Genomic DNA, 25,400 nt, shown 5'->3' with positions numbered 1-25,400 from the left:
TGACTTGAGTTTCTCTTAAAGGGATAGTTAAAGGTGTTATATTTTTTACTTGCTGAAAGTGACAGTAAGTGCAATGGGTGTTATGGTTTGCTAGCTGGTAATTTAGCAATGTTACTAAAACTGAACGATCCCTTTAAATGACTTGGGAAACCAGTGAATTCCTGAAAGATGCCTTTTTATTTAAATACAGTACCAGTCAAAAGTTTGGACACATCTACACATTCAAGGGGTTTTCTTTATTTTTACTATTTTCTACATTGTAGAATCACAGTGAAGACATCAAAACTATGAAATAACACATGGAATCATGTAGTACCCCAAAAAGTGTTAAACAAATCAAAATATATTTTAGATTCTTCAAAGTTGCCACCCGTTGCCTTGACAGCTTTGCACACTCTTGGCATTCTCTCAACCAGCTTCGTTAGGAATGCTTTTCCAACAGTCTTGAAAGAGTTCCTACATAATATGCTGAGCACTTGTTGGCTGCTTTTCCTTTATGGTCAAACTCAATTGGGTTGCGTTCAGGTGATTGTGGAGGCCAGGTCATCTGATGCAGCACTCCATTCTCCTTGGCCAAAAAGCCCTTACACAGCCTGGAGGTGAGTTTTTGGTTGTTGAAAAACAAATGATAGTCCCACTAAGTGCAAACCAGATGGGATGGCGTAGCGCTGCAGAATGCTCTGGTAGCCATGTTGGTTGTGTGCCTTGAATTCTAAATAAATCACTGCCAGTGTCACCAGCAAAACAACATCACATCAACTCCTCCATGCTTCATGGTGGGAACCACAGATGCGGAGATGATCTGTTCACCTACTGCGTCTCACAAAGACATATCTCAAATTTGGACTCAATGGACCAAAGGGCTGATTTCCTCTGGTCTAATGTCCATTGCTTGTGTTTCTTGGCCCAAGCAAGTCTCTTCTTATTATTGGTGTCCTTTAGTAGTGATTTCTTTGCAGCAATTCAACCATGAAGGCCCGATTTCAACCAGTCTCCTCTGAACAGTTGATGTTGTGTCTGTGTTACTTTAACTCCTGTGAAGCATTTATTTCTGGCTGCAATTTCTGAGGCTGGTAACTCAAATGAACTCTGGGTCTTCCTTTCCTGTGGCGGTCCTCATGAGAGACAGTTTCATCATAGCACTTGAAGAAACTTTCAAAGTTCTTAATTTTTCGCATTGACTGAGCTTAATGTCTTAAAGTAATGATAGACTGCTGTTTCTCTTTGCTTATTTGAGCTGTTCTTGGCATAATATGGACTTGGTCTTTCACCAAACAGGGCTATCTTCTGTATACCACCCCTACCTTGTCACAGCACAAGTGATTGGCTCAAACGCATTAAGAAGGAAAGAAATTTGTGGAAGTATCTTTTAACAAGGCACACCTGTTAATTGAAATACATTCTCATGAAGCTGGTTGAGAGAATGCCTAGCGTGTGCAAAGCTGTCAAGACAAAGGGTGGCAACCATGAAGAAAATCAAATATACACTGCTCAAAAAAATAAAGGGAACACTAAAATAACACATCCTAGATCTGAATGAATGAAATATTCTTATTAAATACTTTTTTCTTTACATAGTTGAATGTCCCGACAACAAAATCACAACAATTATCAATGGAAATAAAATGTATCAACCCACAGAGGTCTGGATTTGGAGTCACACTCAAAATTAAAGTGGAAAACCACACTACAGGCTGATCCAACTTTGATGTCATGTCCTTAAAACAAGTCAAAATGAGGCTCAGTAGTGTGTGTGGCCTCCACGTGCCTGTATGACCTCCCTACAACGCCTGGGCATGCTCCTGATGAGGTGGCGGATGGTCTCCTGAGGGATCTCCTCCCAGACCTGGAATAAAGCATCCGACAACTCCTGGACAGTCTGTGGTGCAACGTGGCGTTGGTGGATGGAGTGAGACATGATGTCCCAGATGTGGTCAATTGGATTCAGGTCTGAGGAACGGACGGGCCAGTCCATAGCATCAATGCCTTCCTCTTGCAGGAACTGCTGACACACTCCAGCCACATGAGGTCTAGCATTGTCTTGCATTAGGAGGAACCCAAGCCCAACCGCACCAGCATATGGTCTCACAGGGGGTCTGAGGATCTCATCTCGGTACCTAATGGCAGTCAGGCTACCTCTGGCGAGCACATGGAGGGCTGTGCGGCCCCCCAAAGAAATGCCACCCCACTCCATGACTGACCCACCGCCAAACCGGTCATGCTGGAGGATGTTGCAGGCAGCAGAACGTTCTCCACGGCATCTCCAGACTGTCACGTCTGTCCCGTGCTCAGTGTGAACCTGCTTTCATCTGTGAAGAGCACAGGCCGCCAGTGGCGAATTTGCCAATCTTGGTGTTCTCTGGCAAATACCAAACGTACTGCACGGTGTTGGGCTGTAAGCACAACCCCCACCTGTGGACGTCGGGCCCTCATACCACCCTCATGGAGTCTGTTTCTGGCCATTTGAGCAGACACATGCACATTTGTGGCCTGCTGGAGGTCATTTTGCAGGGCTCTGGCAGTGTTCCTCCTGCTCCTCCTTGCGCAAAGGCGGAGGTAGTGGTCCTGCTGCTGGGTTGTTGCCCTCCTACGGCCTCCTCCACGTTTCCTGATGTACCGGCCTGTCTCCTGGTAGTGCCTCCGTGCTCTGGACACTACGCTGACAGACACAGCAAACCTTCTTGCCACAGCTCGCATTGATGTGCCATCCTGGATGAGCTGCACTACCTGAGCCACTTGTGTGGGTTGTAGACTTCGTCTCATGCTACCACTAGAGTGAAAGCACCGCCAGCATTCAAAAGTGATCAAAACATCAGCCAGGAAGCATAGGAACTGAGAAGTGGTCTGTGGTCACCACCTGCAGAACCACTCCTTTATTGGGGGTGTCTTGCTAATTTCCTATAGAATTTCCACCTGTTGTCTATTCCATTTGCACAACAGCATGTGAAATGTATTGTCAATCAGTGTTGCTTCCTAAGTGGACAGTTTGATTTCACAGAAGTGCGATTGACTTGGAGATGCATTGTGTTGTTTAAGTGTTCCCTTTATTTTTTTGAGCAGTGTATTTTGATTTAATCCTTGTTCTACATGATTCCATATCTGTTATGTCATAGGTTTGATGTCTTCGCTATTATTCTACAATGTAGAAAATAGTAAAAAATTAAAAATAAAAAAACCTGTTGAGTAGGTGTGTCCAAACTTTTGACTGGTACTGTATATGTACAGGTAATTTCGGCTCATTTTATGCATATTGTTCATTTTGGACATTAAAGCATCACTAATATGCTACAGAACAAAGTTCAGGGATGAGTCTGTTTTCCACAATTCTTTGCTTCTCATAACCTCCAATGGAAGCAAGGAGAAGGACTTGATGAGTCAAGAAAAATACTTCCGAGATCTACCCAAAGGGAGGCGTGGGGTTAGAGGACAATATTCTGAAGTAGAGGGTCACTTTGTTGAACAGGACTCCCGAATCTTCTACAAACAGATTCCAACAAACACTCTCTTTTCCAGAATCTTAACAAAGGCATGTACAAATAAAGAATTGCATTCACCTCTTCTTGTTTTGCTGTAGAAATTGCAAGACTCGTAGTATGACGCTAATTGTTTTCCTTTGCTATACTTATTCATTGTAATCATGAATAATATTGTAGTGATACCATGGTAATGACTACCAGTATGTTTTGGTGAATATAAGATTGACCAGTTGTAAGGCTGACTTTGTCTTAGCAAAATAAATGCGTGTGTATACTGGCTGGTTATTGATACGTTGATATACATCATAGAAAAACAAAATAACTCAATCATGCGATTGTTGCAGCTTGCCAATGTAAATGGTATCATAGCAACTGTGTTCAGTAATACTGTTTATATAGGAAGTATACTTTTACAATAAAGGGATTAAAAAATGTACTGCAGTGAGTGAAGTGTTTCATAATCTACATTTCCAGAGCAAGCATCAGGGTTGGATCAATTCATTTTCAATTCTGTTAATTCGGTAAGTAAATGACTGGATTGAAATGGAATTGACCCCACCCTAGTAAGCATACAGACCTAAGTCTGAGAGGAGTTCTAGTTGTTCTGTTAAAGGGTTGGAATGGAAGCATCCAGTAAATACCCGTTATTCAAAATGACAAAGTCAATAACAATTCAGTCATGATGTAATTTCCTGGTGGACAGAGAACCTTGGTATGTTGCGTTTGTGGTTGGGTATGGGACGTTGTGCTTATAAATCTGAGGAATATATGTCATTATTGATCTCTGAAGAATGTTTTGAGGGATGTAATGAGTCCCTAAATCAATATAAATTGGTGTATTGCTTACAATACTGTACAGGTCCCATATATTCAATTTCCAATTGCCTTTTAACATTATATAGTGCCACATTTCATTTATATTTCTGTTATTCCATTATTTACATGTGGCCAGGCCTGTCCATCTATCACGTATAAGGGCATCCATTTTGCACCAGGGTTCTCTGGATCACAGGAAATGATGTAACGATAGGTGATATGAGAGACCAGGTCAGGTGACAGATGTACAGTGTGACTGTGTTGTTGTTACTAGGGTGGTGCTGTGAATGGGAGGGTGTACTGTCTTCAACTCCTCTGTAACCACGGTTACATGATACAACACTGGGTGGCTCCGCAGCAGTCCTTGATGATGGTGATGGACTTGGTGACGGACGGCTTGCTGGGCGGAGGACCAGGGAGTCTCTTGGGCTTCTGGGGATCTAGGGAAGGAGAGTATGGGCAAATCTGAGATGTCATAGGGCACCCTGTTCCCAACATAGTGCACTACTTTTTGCACTCCTACCAGAGACTCGTATAGGGGTGCACATTTGGACACGTTCCCTGTGGTTTCAGATGGAAATGAAAAAGGCACAGCCATTTCTCTACGATTCCCATCTTCGACTCTGTTTGAATGAAGTCCTAGCCATGATTCGATGAAATCAACACCATAACAACTAAGACGCTGTTCTAGAATCGATATTCTGATATGATTTGAATCGGCTGTTCTCACATTAATTCCATTACGTGGCTTGTCCCTTGTTGCCTCTTGATTTTATCTCGGTCTTGACCTAATGTGACAGAGCCAGTGTGCCCGGTATGAAACTGTATGACAGTCAGGGCCACTCATGAACTCATCTGCTTGGTATTATACCATATCCACAACATTACTGTATGTGTGCTTTTAATACATACTTGAGTGTTTTCCAAGGCCACTGTGACCATGACCATGTTGGTGTTGCGTTGTCAAGAGGGGGAACCTGTAAGCATTTCAGTACACTGTGTCCTACACGTGTATCATGTCTGTGACTCATAAACAAACTTGAATTTGAGCTATTGATTGTGTACGAGTGTGCGCTTTGTATGAAGGATACTACTCACTTTGGGCAGCTTCTCTGGCCAGCTTCTCCAGAGGCATCAGCTTCTGTCTCAGGAACTCAGCCATCTCCTTGTCCTCCTCCTGCTCCCTGTAGAGAGGATATGGGTTAGAGTCAGTGGTTACAGACAGGCAGTCACCCCAGTGGTTACAGACAGACAGTCACTCAATGGGAAAACGTCACATAGTCTGTAGTCTGTAGAATACCCCCATACGTACATACCAAAGCATTTGCCCCAAGACAGTTGTCCCTTTCCAGACTGTAACATACCTTGTGTCCATACTCCTATTCCATAAAGTTAGTGACTATTTACGGCACACAAAATAGCTTTGTTTCAAATCAAATCAAGTTTTATTTGTCACATACACATGGTTAGCAGATGTTAATGCGAGTGTAGCGAAATGCTTGTGCTTCTAGTTCCGACAATGCAGTAATAACCAACAAGTAATCTAACTAACAATTCCTAAACTACTGTCTTATACACAGTGTAAGGGGATAAAGAATATGTACATAAGGATATATGAATGAGTGATGGTACAGAGCAGCATAGGCAAGATACAGTAGATGGTATCGAGTACAGTATATACATATGAGATGAGTATGTAAACAAAGTGGCATAGTTAAAGTGGCTAGTGATACATGTATTACATAAGGATGCAGTCGATGATATAGAGTACAGTATATACGTATGCATATGAGATTCATAATGTAGGGTAAGTAACATTATATAAGGTAGCATTGTTTAAAGTGGCTAGTGATATATTTACATCATTTCCCATCAATTCCCATTATTAAAGTGGCTGGAGTTGAGTCAGTGTCAGTGTGTTGGCAGCAGCCACTCAATGTTAGTGGTGGCTGTTTAACAGTCTGATGGCCTTGAGATAGAAGCTGTTTTTCAGTCTCTCGGTCCCAGCTTTGATGCACCTGTACTGACCTCGCCTTCTGGATGATAGCAGGGTGAACAGGCAGTGGCTCGGGTGGTTGATGTCCTTGATGATCTTTATGGCCTTCCTGTAACATCGGGTGGTGTAGGTGTCCTGGAGGGCAGGTAGTTTGCCCCCGGTGATGCGTTGTGCAGACCTCACTACCCTCTGGAGAGCCTTACGGTTGAGGGCGGAGCAGTTGCCGTACCAGGCGGTGATACAGCCCGCCAGGATGCTCTCGATTGTGCATCTGTAGAAGTTTGTGAGTGCTTTTGGTGACAAGCCGAATTTCTTCAGCCTCCTGAGGTTGAAGAGGCGCTGCTGCGCCTTCTTCACGATGCTGTCTGTGTGAGTGGACCAATTCAGTTTGTCTGTGATGTGTATGCCGAGGAACTTAAAACTTGCTACTCTCTCCACTACTGTTCCATCGATGTGGATAGGGGGTGTTCCCTCTGCTGTTTCCTGAAGTCCACAATCATCTCCTTAGTTTTGTTGACGTTGAGTGTGAGGTTATTTTCCTGACACCACACTCCGAGGGCCCTCACCTCCTCCCTGTAGGCCGTCTCGTCGTTGTTGGTAATCAAGCCTACCACTGTTGTGTCGTCCGCAAACTTGATGATTGAGTTGGAGGCGTGCGTGGCCACGCAGTCGTGGGTGAACAGGGAGTACAGGAGAGGGCTCAGAACGCACCCTTGTGGGGCCCCAGTGTTGAGGATCAGCGGGGAGGAGATGTTGTTACCTACCCTCACCACCTGGGGGCGGCCCGTCAGGAAGTCCAGTACCCAGTTGCACAGGGCGGGGTCGAGACCCAGGGTCTCGAGCTTGATGACGAGCTTGGAGGGTACTATGGTGTTGAATGCCGAGCTGTAGTCGATGAACAGCATTCTCACATAGGTATTCCTCTTGTCCAGATGGGTTAGGGCAGTGTGCAGTGTGGTTGAGATTGCGTCGTCTGTGGACCTATTTGAGCGGTAAGCAAATTGGAGTGGGTCTAGGGTGTCAGGTAGGGTGGAGGTGATATGGTCCTTGACTAGTCTCTCAAAGCACTTCATGATGACGGAAGTGAGTGCTACGGGCGGTAGTCGTTTAGCTCAGTTACCTTAGCTTTCTTGGGAACAGGAACAATGGTGGCCCTCTTGAAGCATGTGGGAACAGCAGACTGGTATAGGGATTGATTGAATATGTCCGTAAACACACCAGCCAGCTGGTCTGCACATGCTCTGAGGGCGCGGCTGGGGATGCCGTCTGGGCCTGCAGCCTTGCGAGGGTTAACACGTTTAAATGTTTTACTCACCTCGGCTGCAGTGAAGGAGAGACCACATTTTTCTGTTGTAGGCAGTGTCAGTGGCACTGTATTGTCCTCAAAGCGGGCAAAAAAGTTATTTAGTCTGCCTGGGAGCAAGACATCCTGGTCCGTGACTGGGCTGGATTTCGTCCTGTAGTCCGTGATTGACTGTAGACCCTGCCACATGCCTCTTGTGTCTGAGCCGTTGAATTGGGATTCTACTTTGTCTCTGTACTGACGCTTAGCTTGTTTGATAGCCTTACGGAGGGAATAGCTGCATTGTTTGTATTCAGTCATGTTACCAGACACCTTGCCCTGATTGAAAGCAGTGGTTCGCGCTTTCAGTTTCACGCGAATGCTGCCATCAATCCAAGGTTTCTGGTTAGGGAATGTTTTAATCGTTGCTATGGGAACGACATCTTCAACGCAAGTTCTAATGAACTCGCACACCGAATCAGCGTATTCGTCAATGTTGTTATTTGACGCAATACGAAACATGTCCCAGTCCACGTGGTGGAAGCAGTCTTGGAGTGTAGAGTCAGCTTGGTCGGACCAGCGTTGGACAGACCTCAGCGTGGGAGCTTCTTTTTTAAACTTTTGTCTGTAGGCAGGTATCAGCAAAATGGAGTCGTGGTCAGCTTTTCCGAAAGGGGGGCGGGGCATTCCAAGAATGTCTCACGATCTGTCTGTTGCCGTTTACTTCTCAGTATCCTCAATACTCCATACATGCATTCACTGAATGACACTGTGATCTCATATCAGCTGTCTGTAAGTAATCTCCATGTCAAAGAAAGGAGGACCAAGATAGCAGGCAGAGGATGGGGAGTAGGTGAGAGACCAAGGGGGACCAAGACAGAAGCCTAGGTAGAAAAGGAAGTGAAGATGCTAAGGAGTTGAACTGTGGTCATGTGTCACATCCCTCTGTCTGGCAGTTATACCTTAATCTCTCCATCTCCCTCCTCCTCTCTCTAGCTCCCTCCCTCCACCTCCCTCTCTCCATCTCCCATCCTCTCTCCAGCTCTCTCCCTCTCTCCAGCATTTTCCCTCCACCTCCCTCCCTCTAGCTCCCTCCCTCCCTCTAGCTCCCTCCCTCCCTCCAGCTCCATCTACCCCCTCACTCTCTCCATCTCCCCCTCTCCATCTCCCTCCCTCCCCCTCTCCAGATCCCTCCCTCCCTCTCTCATCACCCTCCATCTCTCCAGCTCTCTCCCTCCACATCCCTCAGACCACAGTTATACCTTACTCTCCACCTCCCTCCCTCCCTCCATCTCCCTCCCTCCCTCCATCTCCTTCCCTTTCTCCAGCTCTCTCCCGCCCTCTATCCAGCTCCCTCCCTCCACCTCCTTCTCTCCATCTCCCTCCCTCTCTCCAGCTCTCTCTCCACCACCCTCTCTCCACCACCCTCTCTCCAGCTCCCTCCCTCTCTCCATCTCCCTCCCTCTCTCCAGATCCATCCCTCCAGCTCCCTCTCTCCCTCCACCTCCCTCTCTCCAGGTCCCTCCCTCCACCTCCCTCTCTCCATCTCCCTCCCTCCTCCACCTCCCTTTCTCCAGCTCCCTCCCTCTCTCCAGCTCTCTCCCTCTCTCTCTCCAGCTCCCTTGCTCTCTCCCTCGCTCTCTCCCTCGCTCTCTCCAGCTCCCTCGCTCTCTCCCTCCCTCCCTCCAGCTCCCTCCCTCCAGCTCCCTCGGACCACAGGTCTACCTTAATCTCTCCACCTCTGCATCGTCCACTAGGAAATCCCTCTTCTGCACCAGTTTATGGATTTTCAGGATCAACTCCTCCTCCCACTGTCTCTGTTTCTTGGTCTTCTCTTTCTCTGGAGGAAGAAGAGAGGGAGAGAGGGAAGGGGATAGAAGGGAGGTAGAGAGGGGGTTAGATTTGAAAGGTGATAATGTTTTATATCAAACTAAAAAGTATATTTTTATCTTATATTAAATACATTTATCAACTGATACAACATTTGTTAGATACTGAGCCACAGGGGAAGACGAAACTTCCTGGGAAGGCAGCGCATGCTAACAAATAGTGATTCACATCACAAACAGTAGGGACCCTATTCAATCTGTAAAGCTCAAGTGATGGAAATGTAAAGGTAATTTCCAGTTGAGCCGACATATGCAGTGATACCGTGAATGCAGTCTCTGCTAAAGCGGGACGTTGCCTTCAAATTTCAATCATGCTGTAAAGCTGAACTTCTGCGTTGCGGATTGAATAGAGTCCTAGATATTTAGATTCTTAAATAGTCCTCCTCGTGTTTAATTCATGAGAACTAATCGGGAGACAAAATATGCAAATGCTGTTTAATGATGCAATGTCCTGTCTGAATGGGGGAATTTGCATAAGCAGTCGTATATTAATGGAATTAATCTCAAATGTTACCCTATGCCCTACACAGGACAATACTTTTGACCAGAGCCCAATGGGTTAATTTGCATAAGCAGTTGTATAGTCATAAACTCCGTATCCAATTCTCTGGAAAGAATTTCGACGTAATTCCCCTGACCTTCACACTGAAATCAAATCAAATTTATTGGTAAGCAGATGTTAATGTGAGTGTAGCAAGATGCTTGTGCTTCTAGTTCCGACAGTGCCGTAATATCTAACGAGTAATCTAACAATTTCACAACAACTACCTAATACACCCAAATGTAAATGGATGGAATAATAATGTGTACATATAAATATATGGATGAGCAATGGCCAAGCGGCATAGGCAAGATGCAATAAATGGTATAAAATACAGTAAATACATGTGAGATGAGTAATGTAAGATATGTAAACATGATTAAAATGGCATATTTTTTAAGTGACTAGTGATCCATTTATTAAAGTGGCTAATGATTTGAGTCTGTATGTAGGCAGCAGCTTCTCTGTATTAGTTATTACTGTTTAACAGTCTGATGGCCTTGAGATAGAAGCTGTTTTTCAGTCTCTCGGTCCCAACTTTGATGCACTTGTACTGACCTCGCATTCTGGATGGTTGCGTGGTGAACAGGCAGTGGCTCGGGTGGTTGTTGTCCTTGATGATCTTTTTGGCCTTCTTGTGACATCGGGTGCTGCAGGTGTCCTGGAGGGCAGGTAGTTTACCCCCGGTGATGCGTTGTGCAGACCGCAACACCCTCTGGAGAGCCTTGCAATTGAGGTTGGTGCAGTTGCCGTACCAGTGGGTGATACAGCCCGACAGGATGCTCTCAATTGTGCACTTGTAAAAGTTTGTGAGGGTTTTAGGTGACAAACCACATTTCTTCAGCCTCCTGAGGTTGAAGAGGCGTTATTGCGCCTTCTTCACCTTTAGTGTCTGTGAGGGTGGACCATTTCAGTTTGTTCGTGATGTGTAAGCCGAGGAACTTAAAACTTTCCACCTTCTCCACTACTGTCCCATTGATGTGGATGGGGGATGCTCCCTCTGCTGTTTCCTGAAGTCCATGATCATCTCCTTTGTTTTGTTGATGTTGAGTGAGAGGTTGTTTTCTTGACACCACATTCCGAGTGCTCTCACCCTCCTCCCTTTAGGCTGTCTCGTCATCGTTGGTAATCAAGCCCACTACTGTTGTGTGCATTGATGATTGAGTTGGAGGCGTGCATGGCTGCGCAGTCATGGGTGAACAGGAAGTACAGGAGAGGGCTGAGCACGCACCCTTGTGGGACCCAGTGATAGACTGAGACACACACACACACACACACATACATACACACACTGCAATAGATGGAAAACGGTGTGCAGTGTTGTCGACAGTAGTAATAGTAGGTGGGATAGCTGAGGCACCAGGCAGGAGAGGAGTGCAGTCTCAGCTCTTTCTCTCCCACCGGGATATAACTAGATCCGTACAGCCATTCCCTGGAGTCACAGTGTTCCCGGAACGCATAGACGGATGCAGAAATCGGAATGTCAAAGCAGAGGGGCTAGGGCCTTTCTCTGTACTGAGGTAATAAGAGCTTGTTGGGTGACATACATATTGATACATAAAGTATGGTATATTATGACTCATAATGGTGTAAGGAATTAGATCTGATTTGGAGTGTGTGAATGGTGTTCTAAATGTCAATGAAGGTCATGAATCATGTACTGGATTTAGCTTCTATGTAATCAGTATGGCATCTGTACAGTATGTAGGCTTTATGTATGCTCTAATGAACAATTCATTCCATTGTTCTTGTTTGTTGCGATTCCAGATGATCACTAATACAGATCCAGTCACTATGTCATCACAAGTTCACAAGTAAAAAGAGAAACTAGCCTGGTACCAGATCTGTTTGTGCTGTCTGGGACCAGGCTCGACAGCTAACTCTGGACTGTGACGTTGTAGAGTTGTGAGGTTGTAGTGGCTATTTGACTCCCTCTGCTGTCAGCCGTGGACACAAATAGACCTATAACATCATTTGTGGAGGAAAGTATAAATAAAGTAGTATATGTTGAAATCTTTGGCCACACTCTCAGGAAATGGACCATTGGCTCATATAGCCATTGCGGTTAGCTATGCGTGCATGTGTTTGTGTGCCTGTGTGGCAATTATGACTGTGCCTACTCTAAACTACCTGAGGGGAAGAACCCCCCCCCCTCATAACTCTCCCATGTCCCTGAGAGTTACAATCAATTGTGCGGCTACTTTACCGCAGTGAACCTACCCACAAATCACCTCAATATGTAGCAGTGGGTAGCTGCATACGGTAGCAGTTTTTCTCCTCTACCCTATTTTTGGATCTATACTCACTACAGCAGGGGTGTTTTTTCCTTTTAATTCAGACCTAGACAACCAGGTAAGGGGAGTTCCTAACTAATCAGTGACCTTAATTCATCAATTTAGTACAAGGGGGGAGCGAAAACCCACAGACACTCGACCCTCCGTGGAATGAGTTTGACACGTGCTCTACAGCATGCATAAGCAATTTGGCTAAGCTAAGGGTACATTGAGGATACTGATATGCTTGTTCTATTTCCTAGAGGGATAGACAGTATGGCTCATTTTTCTCCCTGTTATGTTGCCGGGTAGAATAGGACAGGGGAGGGTGGTGAAGTGGATTTCTTGGCTGTAGTTATATATGGTTAATACTATATGGTACATTTTTCTCTCTGTTGCCAGGTAGGATAGGAAAGGCAATAGGACAAGAGAGGGCAGCCAGTGGAGGTGTTGTGAAGTCTGTGTTGCCGTTAGTTACCTGGATATATGGTTATTGATAAACTGGGTGGTTCGAGCCCTGAATGCTGATTGGCTGACAGTCGTGGTATATCAGACCGTATACCACAGTTATGACAAAACATGTATTTTTACTGCTCTAATGATGTTGGTAACCAGTTTAACCTCTACGGGATTGGTGTCCGCAGGGAGGTTGAGCTAATGTGATTAGCATGACGTTGTAAGTAACAAAAACATTTCCGAGGACATATCTGATATGGGCAGAAAGCTTAAAATCTTGTTAACCTCTACGTGAACAGTATCTCCCCCTGCAGGAATGGTTGAGCTAACGTAGGCTAATGTGATTAGCATGAGGTTGGAAGTAACAAGAACATTTCCCAGGACATATCGGATATGGCCAGAAAGCTCAAATTCCTGTTAATCGAACTGCACTGTCCAATTTACAGCTAGCTATTACAGTGAAAGAATACCATGCTATTGTTTGAGGAGAGTGCACAATTATGAACTTGAAAATATATTAATATACCAATTAGGCACATTTTGGCAGTATTGATACAACAACTTGAACAGAAATGCAATGGTTCATTGAATCAGTCTAAAACTTTGCACATACACTACTGCAATCTAGTGGCCAAATTCAAAAGTCGCCTAACATGGAATATTACATTGGCCTTTCTCTTGCATTTCAAAGATGCAAGATGTAATGTGTTATATTTTCCGACATTAATTTCACATTTACACAAACTTCAAAGTATTTCCTTCAAATGGTATCAAGAATATGCATATCCTTGTTTCAGGTCCTCAGCTACAGGCAGTTAGATTTGTATGTAATTTTAGGCAAAATAAAAAATAAAAAAAAGGGTCCAATCCTTATTATAATAGCAATAAGGCACCTCGGGTGTTTGTGGTATATGGCCAATATACGACTGCTAAGGGATGTATCCAGGCAATCCTTGTTGAGTCGCACCTAAGAACAGCCCTTAGCTGTGGTATATTGTCCTTATACCACACCCCTCGTGCCTTGTTGACTAAAAATATATACCTCTGATATATGGTACATTTTTCTGCCTGTTATTTGGTAGGATAGCTATGGGCAGTGGAACTGTTGTGATTGTGATTGGCTCTATTTGTTGCTGTTAGTTACCTGGTACAGTTACCACCTTCCTCAGCTCCTGTTTCAGACTCATGATGTCTTTGCAGAGCTGGATGTCATCCGCCCTTGAAAAGACAACAACATTCATTCCAGTTAGGAAGGGTAAAGCACAGTATGTACTCTATAGCCCTGTTCCATTTTGGTTCTTCCAAGTGACCTGGCTATTGGAGGCCTATTGACATAATTTGCATTAATCTAGTTATTTCAGATCTATGAGCTAGGGGATAGGATTTGAAAACGTATGGGGCCCGTTATCCACTCTATCCATTTCCTAACATAAAAATGCCCTGCTATATATCAATGCGGCCCAGTACATCATAAATACACTGTGCAGAGTCATACTGATAGATATCTTGTAAAAATAGTGTTTTACAGTAATATAAAAGATAAAGCAAACATCCACATATAAAAGCTATAGGGGGAAATATATAAAGTTACACTCCCCGTAGGGAAGAGTGTAGGCAGATGAAAAGTGTTGAATGAATCACTACTCTACCAGATCCTCTGGTCCTGAAGACCCACCCTGAGGACCCTACTGGTACCTCTCTGTCATGTCATCCCCTCAGTTCTCCTCCCCTTCCTCCCTCCATCCCTTGTTCTTCACCTCCCCTCCCTCCATCTCTCCTTCTCTCTCTTTCCACTCCTTCCCATCCATCCCTCCATCCTTCCCGCTCCTCTCCTCCCCTTTATTACTCCCTCCATCTTTCACTCTCTCTTTCCTCTCTCTTCTCTGCCCCCTCCCTCCCTCTCTCCCTCTCCTCCCCCTCCATCTCTCTCTTCCTTTCATCCCCTCCTTTCCCTCCCTCCATCCATCCCTACCTTTCTCTCTGCAGCGCTGTGACAGGTACCAGGGATTTAAGTCTCTCTGTTGTAAATCAGACTGATGACTCACCCGCCAGCTCCCAACACCTCTCCTTCCTCCTCCTCCCTCCACCTCTCTCTCCCTGTTCCTCCTCAGTCTCCTCTCACTCCCTCCCTCCATCCCTCCCTTCATCACTCACCTCCCCCTATCCCCCTCTGCCTCCTCCACTCTCTACCCGTCCCTCTTCTTCATCTCCCTCTCTTCCTCCTCTTCCTCCATCCCTCTCCCTACTATCCTCCCTACCTCCCTTCATCTCTCTCCACCTCCTGTAGTTCCCTCTTTCTTCCCTGTTCCCATTCTTCAGCCTCTTCTCCCTCTGCTCCTCCTCCTCCTCCTCCTCCTCCTCCTCCTCCTCCATCCCTCTCCCTACTATCCTCCCTACCTCCCTTCATCTCTCTCCACCTCCTGTAGTTCCCTCTTTCTCCCCTGTTCCCATTCTTCAGCCTCTTCTCCCTCTCCTCCTCCTCCTCCTCCTCCTCCTCCTCCTCCTCCTCCTCCTCCTCCTCCTCCTCCTCCTCCTCCTCCTCCTCCTCCTCCATCCCTCTCCCTACTATCCTCCCTTCATCTCTCTCCACCTCCTGTAGTTCCCTCTTTCTCCCCTGTTCCCATTCTTCAGCCTCTTCTCCCTCTGCTCTTTCGACCACCTGTAATTTCTCACCCACTCACTTGTTGCTGTCTCTCAACCTCATCATCTTTTTCTCTCCTCCTCACTATCCCCTATCTGCCTTGTGTTTACCCACTCACTAGACCCCAACGGTGCTTCAAGCAGGCTTTGCACTCTGCCACTCCATCTGCTACAGAATGTGTGTGTGTGTGTCTGAGTCACACATAGCTGGAGGTATTGGCATCACTGTTCACTGATGAAGCCATCCAAGCTAATGAAGCCACACTTCCCACCAATCTCTTTCCAGTTTCTATTGATTGTATTTTCCATCGCACCAAAACATTTCACTGTATATTTTCTCAATGTTTATAACTCAATAGCGACACAATATGGTGGTCCAAGATCCCCTGAAAATCAAGCATGAACTTCTGATTATCTGGTCACCTGACCCCATGACAAGACCAATAAGGTCACCAACAACCTGCTGATGGTGGCTGCAGGCTCCCCGTCTCCTGATCGTCCTGGACTTGAGAGCAGTGTTTGACACTGTCAACCACCCCATCCTCCTGGAACGCCTCCCAGGACACTATCGGACTGTCTGGATCAGCTCTGAGCTGGTTCCACTACTACCTATCAGACAGGACTGAGTATGAGTATTGTGGTGTCCCACAAGGATCTGTTCTTGGACCCATCCTGTTTGTCCTGTACATGGTCCCCCTCGGTCGTGTCATCAGCCGGCATGGAATCACATTGTAGTGCTATGCTGATGACACCCAGCTGTATCTAAAAATGATGCAAGTGCCCGTCTGAACACCTGCCGTGAGCAGATAAGGGCACGAATGACGCAAAACTTCCTTCAACTGAACAGCAGCAAAACTGAGGCCCTACTTCTTGGCACTCCACCAGGTCCAGCACTCACCGTTAACACACCTCATCATTGCAGGACAGAACGCTCCTCTCTCCCCCTCAGATTCCAATTTGCCTGTACAGCTTGATTCCTCCCTGACCGTTGACAGCCACATCAGACGACTGTGTAAGTCTTGGTTCCTCCCTGACCTTTGACAGCCACATCAGACGACTGTGTAAGTCTTGATTCCTCCCTGACCTTTGACAGCCACATCAGACGACTGTGTAGATCTTGATTCCTCCCTGACCGTTGACAGCCACATCAGACGACTGTGTAGATCTTGATTCCTCCCTGACCGTTGACAGCCACATCAGACGACTGTGTAGATCTTGATTCCTCCCTGACCTTTGACAGCCACATCAGACGAGTGTGTAAAGTGTTATTCTATCACCTCAAGTACATTGCCAAACTCCGCCCCACCCTTACTCAGTCTGACGCAGGGAAGCTGATCCATGCCTTTATCTCCTCTGGAGATTGTCTTCATCGGGATCCCTGACATGAGTCCTCAGAAGCTCCAATACTTCCAGAACAGCACTGCCAGGATCCTGATGTGAGTGATGAAACACCATCACATCACCCCCATCCCGGCGTCTCATTCCGGATTGAATTCAAAACCCTTCTGCTGACTTTCCAGTGTATTCATGGCAAAGAACTGCTCTCCATCCAACCCTATCCGCACCCTCAGGTCAAGTGATAGACTGCTCTTCCACGCCCCCGGGACCTAGCTCCTCCACGCCCCCGGGACCTAGCTCCTTGTCTTTTGAAGCATCAGCTCGGTTCTTTGTGTCAGTTGCCCTGTCTAGCCGGGTCCATTTTTTCCCTTCTATTTGTATTTTATATATATTTTTTTTATGCACTTTAAGAATATTCAGTATAATGAAAAGCACTTTAAAAATGCATTACATTATTATTATTATTATTATCATTATTATTATATGTAAGTATAATGAATTGTCATATACGATATGAATGGGAATATACAGTGCCTTTGGAAAGTATTCACACCCTTTGATTTTTTCACATTTTGTTGTTACAAAGTGGGATTAACAGGGATTTAAATCAATCTACACAAAATACTCTGTAATGTCAAAGTGGCCTTGTGTTTTACGTTATTGTCCTGCTGAAGGGTCAATTCAGGTTTTCCACTAAGATATGGCCTGTGCTTAGCTCCATTTAGTTTATTTTTTTTGTCCTGAAAAATCCCCAGTCCTTAACGATTACAAGCATACCCATAGCATGACGCAGCCACCACTATGCTTGAAAATATGGAGAGTGGTACTCTGTCATGTATTGGATTTGCCCCCAACATAACACTGTATTCAGGAGAAAAGTTCATTGTTTTGCTACATTTTTTTGCAGTTTCAAACAGGATGCATATTTTGGAACACTTTTATTCTTTACAGACCTCCTTCTTTTCACTCTGTCATTTATTAGTATTCTGGAGTAACTACAATGTTGTTGATCCATCCTCAGTTTTCTCCTTTCACATCATTCAACTCTGTAACTGTTTTAAAATCACCATTGGCCTCATGGTGAAATCCCTGAGAGGTTTCCTTCCTCGCTGGCAACTGAGCTAGGAAGGATGACTGCATCTTTGTAGTGACTGGGTGTATTGATACACCATCCAACATGTAATTAATAGTTTCATGCTCAAAGGGATATTCAATGTCTGCTTTTTCATTTTTACCCCTCTACCAATAGGTGCCATTCTTTGCGAGGCATTGGAAAACCTCCCTGGTCTTTGTGGTTGAATCTGTGTTTGAAATTCAAGTGCTCGACTGAGGGACCTTACAATTATCTGTATGTCTGGGGCACAGTGATGAAGTAGTTATTCAAAAATCACGTTAAACACTAGTATTGCACACAGAGTGAGTCCATGCAACTTATTATGTGACTTGTTTAACTGCTGAACTTGTGTCGGCTTGGCATGACAAAGGGGTTGAACATATTTCAGCTTTTAATCTTTTCTTAAATTTGACATTATGGGAGTATTGTGAGTGGGCCAGTGACAAATGTAATACATTTTACATTCAGGCTGGAACACAACAAAATGTGTGGAAAGTGTGTATACTTTCTGAAGGCACTGTAATAGCATGGATGCCATTCTGTTTCTGCTTGAGCCAACTCCTGTCTGTACTGGCATGGAGCAGGCTGGCAATCAAGTTAACTGATTATTCAATGTCAGAAATACGGCTTTACTACATCTACATCTGGATAATATCATTATCATCAGGATACACAGTATAAACCTATTAGGCTTATGTGTATGGGTGTCATTATTTTCAAGGGTCCCAAAGAGTAATATTTTTCCTGTCTTATCTGGTGTCCTGTGTGAATTTAAGTGTGCTCTCTCTAATTCTCCCTTTTCTCTTCTCTCTCTCTCTCTCTCTCTCTCTCTTTCTTTTTTTCCCCCCCAGAGGACCTGAACACTAGGACCATGCCTCAGGACTACCTGGCCTGATGGCTCCTTGCTGTCCCCAGTCCACCTGGTCATACAGCTGCTCCAGTTTCAGCTGTTCTGTCTGCGGCTATGGAACCCTGACCTGTTCACCGGACGTGCTACCTGTCCCAGACCTGCTGTTTTCAACTCTCTAGAGACAGCAGGAGCGGTAGAGATACTCAGGATCGGCTATGAAAAGCCAACTGACATTTACTCCTGAGGTGCTGACCTGTTGCACCCTCTACAGCCACTGCCATTATTATTATTTGACCCTGCTGGTCATCTATGAACATTTGAACATCTTGGCCATGTTCTGTTATAATCTCCACCCGGCACAGCCAGAAGAGGACTGGCCACCCCTCATAGCCTGGTTCCTCTCTGGGTTTCTTCCTCGGTTTTAGCCTTTCTAGGGAGTTTTTCCTAGCCACCGTGTTTCTACACCTGCATTGCTTGCTGTTTGGGGTTTTAGGCTGGGTTTCTGTACAGCACTTTGTGACATCAGATGATGTAGGAAGGGCTTTATAAATACATTTGATTGATTGATTGATTGATTAAAGCCGCAGTCTGTAATTATTGTATCGTGGTGTTGATGGTCTCTGTACAGTACTCACATAAAGCGCAGTTCGGACTCCCTCCTCACCAGCACCTCCCTGAGGCGCTGGATGCGAGCCATCTCCACTTCAATCTCATCTGGAGACATGATGCTCTCCGCCATGGACACATCTGACTGACCTGGAGGGAGAGAGGGAACTTTGTGCTTTAACACTATTGTGAGTTACAACATTCTAACACATCGGGAGAAGGGAGGGAGGGAGGGATTTCTAAATATTTTGGTCTTAAATATTTCAATAGATCATTCATAAAATACCAATGCAATACCTACTTCTGGACTTCAGAACCAAAGGGCCTATTCTATTGTTCCCACCATCCAATAGTCTGAAGAGGAGACCTATTCCCTCCTTCCTCTGACTTAAAGAGCAGTACATGGAATCACAATGGACTTGGTCCTGCCAAGCATCACTGCATTACTGTCTAGCCTTGCCTATTATTCCCCTCCCTTTATCCAGTACAATGCCCAAGGCTTGTTTGGCAGATTTATTTTACAGTAATACAACACTACTCCCTGCTCCATCCAAAGTCCTAATTATGAATGTGACGCTCGAGTAAGTCAAGGGACAAGATACGCATAGTAAATGATCTGAAATGTAAATGACACCAGGAATTTCTCTCTTGACTAAATGAAAATCAGTGTTGCTTTTGAGCTGTCTATTTCAAGTCTGACTAACTCACACACTGTCAAAGTGCTTCTTGGCAAACCTAGACAAGTCCAGATGATAGCTAAGGTATGTGTCATTGTGTCTCACAGTACCCACCTAAAAGGAATAGAAAAGGTTCTAGTAAAGTGGCTGATGACTAAGAAAGAAGTAGCTCACCACCTTAAATTCGATGCCAGATGCTCAGGCACCCTGGTGTGACGCTCGCTGAATCAAGAGCATAAAAAGACATAATGGAAGGAGTCATTGACTGAGTATTAGTGAGGCTTTGGAAGGGCTGAAGGGTTGATGTCTTGAAGGTAGTGGTTGTGTCCCAAAAGGCACCCTATTCCCCATTTAGTGCATTATATAGTGAATAGAAAGCCATTTGGGATGCAGTCAGTGGGAAGGGCCTCAAGCCAAAGAGATGAGAGAAATCTGATACTGGTACGGACATAGATCAATGACCTGGAGTAACTTTTCACCGATTGGACTAATACACCCTGAGCCGGGGCCAATGACCTCACAAAGCCACCTATTCAACCAATAGCAATCAAAGACCGGACACAGCAACACAGTGAAGCCAATAGAAATGCAAACTGATAGAATAATAAACCTATATTGCTAGTCACTAATGCAGCGTTCAAGTGCTATTGGAGTTAACGTGAGCTCCTAGTGGGACATTTCACTTTAATAACACTCCAAGTGGGAAACTTGGAGAAAATGTTGTTTGCTGAGTTGTGACGTTTCACCACAACCTTTCACCCTTTGAACCAAAGGATGGCAATAAATCTATTTTTGACAATAACAACCTTATCAATATGGAGAATGTAGTTAGCTTATTTAACATTGACAATATGGTGAAACTAACTAACTTTATTATTAGCAATGTTAGCTAGCTAAAATCTTATTGGTTAAAGAATTGTTCCGACTTCAAAATCACTTCAACACAATCATGTCAGACTTACGACTTCCCATTTTCCACCAGCACGTGAAGCCAGCATAAGCAACTGAATGATCATCGCAATCCCAATGTCAACCAACTGAACACACTACTAACAATAATCCTAGGCTTCTCCAATGTGTAACTTATGTCAGCAAGAAAGCAACCAGATTTAATAAACACATTTCAGTCAATAGCACTAAGCCTAAGCCGCAGAACAATCATCACGCTACCATTGTCAGATAGAGTTCATAGGTCACAGGAGGCTGCTGAAGGGAGATCGGCTCATAATAACAGCCGGAACTATGGAAATGGAATAGCTTTAAACATCTGGAATCCATGTGTTTGATGTATTTGTTACCAATTCCACTGATTCCGCTCTATTCCGTACCACGAGCCCGTCCTCCACAATTAAGGTTCCACCAACCTCCTGTGGCATAGGCCTAGGGGGCAACCACCTACCCTCTGTCACACCTTGGACACATCCATTGTAAACTATAGCCTCCCATCCCCCACAAGGCAGGATATAAATATTTCACTCAGGGTTAGGACGTACTGTACAGTACTGCAGGGAGACAGGCCTTCCAGACAGATTTTCTCTATGGAGAGAGACAGGCTACGAGTCCAGAATGGTGAACTGACTGTTCTGTGACTCCTCAACCAACTACTGGCAAAGCTATCCATCAAGAGACCTTTACAAGGTGCTAATGTGTAGGCAGGACTCTTAAAGACAATCGACCAAACGGAAAGTAGTGGCGTTACAAATCTTGGAAATAACTAACAAAAAATGATGTCACCTCAATTTTGTCCCTCTATTGTTTTTCTTTGCCTGGATGAGATTTTGACATTCGTTTGAGTCACTGTTTTTGTCTAAGAGAAATGTAACACGAATCGAAATTGCATCCTGTGACTGTTCATAGCTGATGAGACTCAATGCTTAGCTTAACCTCGAGTCCACGAATAAAAAGTAGCGCCCAGTGTTTTCCCTGCTGTGGTAACCGCAGCATGAAAACAATGCTGATACCCACATAGTTGTCTCTGCAGTCAATAACACAGTGTGGTAAACTGTGGAGGATTCATACCAAGTGGATTCTCTCTCTCTCTCTCTCTCTCTACCCCTCACTGCTCTCTCTTCATTCTACCCATTCTCTGCCCTGCTACTCTTTCTACCTCACACAAAGACACACACGCACACACATTTTGCTGCTGACTGTCAATAGGACCGAGCCACAAAGAAATCCTGACTGGCCCATTATGATGGCAGAGAGCCAGGTCTGTAATGAAATAACACACAAAGGATCTAAACTGCCGACTGCTCTGAGCCGAGGAAGTTATCTTAACGCAGTACATACTCAGTCAGCACACACTCCCGTACTCAGTAGTCCACATTCAGCCATCAGCAGGATTAGAGAGGAGGAAGATATTGCTCATGGGGGTCTTCCGATAAACTCCTGGCTACATGGTAACTGTTAAGTATGGAAGGCTGAGGCTCTGTTCCAACGCACACAGCACCATACCAATTAGTATGAAGCAATGTATTGGGCATGCATTCTTCGTGGTATGCTAGTGTGGGCACCATGGAAGACAGCATTGAAAGACAAAGTAAGAAGCGGGCTAAACCTACTACAGGGAAACAGATACAGTGTGGCCTACAGATAGAACTGTATCGACAAAAGCCAAAATAATAATAACTCGCTGAAGTATCACGGAAGACCCGCCGTATAGCTGAAATTGAAAGGCAATGTTCCCGCGTTCGTGGTAAAACGCTGTATATGTCGGCTCAATCGGAAAATACCTTGACATTTTAATGCAGATCTTCCGTGATACGGATTCAATCCAGCTCTAAATCTATATAGTAACAGCATCATTTGATCCTCCACAGTCACTATTAGAAGAAATACCAGGCTTCCCTATCAATGTAGCTTCCCTGTCATCACTGGCAGAGCCAAGCTAGTTATTAACCCAATCTAATCAAACTAATTGCATTAAAACAAGCTGCCTAATCAATAGCCTGAACATCTGTTTATCAATCAACTGATCAGCATAATGAGAGCCTTGACAGAAGGAGGAGGGTGGACAGATTTCTGCTTGATGAGAAGCAGAGCTGTAATGTGAATATTATCTGCGTAGCAGCCACTTCAGGGTTATGTTCATTCGGGCATGCAATGGATAAAAAAAAAGGTTTTGTAATGGAAAACGAACATGAGATTTTCTTATTGTACAAAGTCTGGTAGTCCCTCACTGTTCCAGTCTGCTTTCCTCCTAATGAACAGGGCCCAGGAGTACTGTGTTAATTGTAATGTTCCCCACTGTGTTTTAGTATCCAGCTATGCGTCTCCCAACACAGATGGAAGTTGAAAGTTGTAACACACAAGGAGGAACCAGGGGAAGGGAAGGGAAGGGGGGGTGGTATGTACTGGATGGGGAAGGAGAATGGGGACAGAGAGTCTATCTCTAAAAATAGATGCAGACTTATTATATTCATATTCATGAGCTGAAGAATTCATCTCAGACTTTCTGCACCCCACTCTCCTCTCATCTCTCTTTTTCATTCCTATACTAACAATGGAACTAATGAAGAGGACACTCAAAGAATATATTATTCCAAGATCCAGTGGGCTGATTTCTGTTGAAAGTTTGATTCAGGCTGTTATGGTCAAATAGCACAGGAAGACATTGTGAGCATCTGAATGCAGATAAAAACTCATAATTGCAGTTAGGCCTATACAGATGTCACACAGACAGCCCTACACAAAATAGACAGTGAAACATAACTACCAGTATAAGTCAAGTGAATATTGAACTTAACCCCGTAGGTGTGCGAGGCTGACTCATGACAGGATTCCCTGCTGTGGATCTCGGGTCACATAAAGCACACAATATGACCTCGTGTTAGGACTCTGTCAATCCTGACCTCTGACCTCTGTTTACCCCCCCCCCCCCCCCCATGACCCTCTTTATGTCTGTATTATTAGACATATATCATACTGTTCTGACGACAGCTTCGTGTAAAATTAAGAACAATGAACATGGCATGTCATATAAACAACATTATTGAAACATTTATCTATAATGCATTGATATCTTACTGGTAAAAAAAAAGGATGAAAACGAGAAGGATGAACATCTCTTGCCTGTCTCTACAGTTTGTTTATATCATCTTTCTTGCTGGTATCAGTGCTGGTGATGCTGGTATTGACTCACACACTCACAGCCCGGCAGGTAGGCTTCTAGCTTGTTCTACCCTGCTGCATCCATCGACTGGAAGGGGTGCAGTTCAATATATTAGAAGACCCAGTCAGACAACTTTGGAATGTAGTCAGCTGAAAGTGAAGAGCTGGGCATATGTCAGTCCTTCTTTAGTGTTATGGAAATAGGCTAGTAGATATGGGGCATTACACATGTGTATACATTTCGGGCTCCTCTCCTTTGTGCTATTGTAATATATACTGTTAATACAGTGGGTAAGCTATTGTAAATGAGAAAGATCTACTCAAAAAGTAATGATATGGTTATTATCAGTGAATAACTGGTCAAATGCACCTCCAAAATGCATTGAAAGCAAAGCTCATGCATGGAGATGTCTCCAGTCCATTTTCAAGGCACTGGGAATGACATTCAGGCAACAATAAAGATGCATGGACTCATTGCAATTAACGGGTGTTGTTTTGCAACGCAACATCCTCTATCTGAAACCACATGCTTTATTCTGCACAGAGCAATAACCACTATAACAGGCCAAAACGTTACTTTACAATGAATGACGCTCACCTTTGTCTTTTGTCCATTCCGTTTCCGATACAGAGCCGTAGCTCTTCAATGAGCGCTCGGTATCAGAAATTGATTTCTTCAATTCCATAGCTGGAATTGATTTATGATACATTAAGACTTTAATGGGTTGTGGAAGGTGTGTTAAAATCCTATATTGAGTTCTGCTCTTGTTTTCCTTTCAGGATAAATCAGTTTCGCCGATACGAAGGCACCATGGAGCCGAGACGTTGAGCATCTTTATTTAAGCTTACAAATTCCTCGATGTGTGGTACACAGATGGATGCAGAGCGCACGCGCATTGCGAACCGGAGAATGGGAGAAAAACGGCACCGAGCTTGCATTGAAACAGTGTCATATTTGTCAAACACAAAGCTGGAAATCGAAATTTTCTATTCATTTCTACTAGTTTTCCATAAAATTATTTATTAGAAGAATTTCTAGCAATATCATTTTTTTTCAATGAAGATGTCAAGATATCACTAGGGCTAGGTGCTGAATGCAGAAGGCTTACATTAGGAAAATGTTTCACTAATACAGTATCACTCTCGAAATAGCAAGTCCTTCAAACGAGTGAATGCCAAAGAATTGAAGATACTCTAGGGCTATGCATGGAAGCTGAGTAGCCAGGGCAGGTGGGACCCTGTTAGGGGTCTGTTCAATATGGCTCTGACGTGGTGATTCATTTCACGCTGTTGAACCTTTTGGCTGCTGCTATGTTGATGCACATGACTGGGCCAA

At 44.6% G+C, this 25,400-nt stretch overlaps 1 protein-coding gene across 1 annotated transcript; it reads right to left on the bottom strand.

Moving 5' to 3' along the window:
• Positions 1–158: 158 nt before the first annotated feature.
• Positions 159–25,193, bottom strand: LOC135536516 (bMERB domain-containing protein 1-like). Its single transcript, XM_064962828.1, has 6 exons — positions 24,663–25,193; positions 19,307–19,427; positions 13,874–13,947; positions 9,296–9,410; positions 5,391–5,476; positions 159–4,732 (listed from the first exon to the last, which is right to left on the bottom strand). The coding sequence occupies exons 1-6, from the start codon at positions 24,772–24,774 to the stop codon at positions 4,620–4,622; spliced, it is 621 nt and encodes a 206-aa protein (XP_064818900.1). The 5' UTR covers positions 24,775–25,193; the 3' UTR covers positions 159–4,619.
• Positions 25,194–25,400: the final 207 nt, after the last annotated feature.

Source organism: Oncorhynchus masou, chromosome 5, assembly GCF_036934945.1.
Source record: "Oncorhynchus masou masou isolate Uvic2021 chromosome 5, UVic_Omas_1.1, whole genome shotgun sequence".
NCBI lineage: Eukaryota > Metazoa > Chordata > Actinopteri > Salmoniformes > Salmonidae > Oncorhynchus > Oncorhynchus masou.
This window is presented reverse-complemented; position numbering and strand designations above follow the sequence as displayed.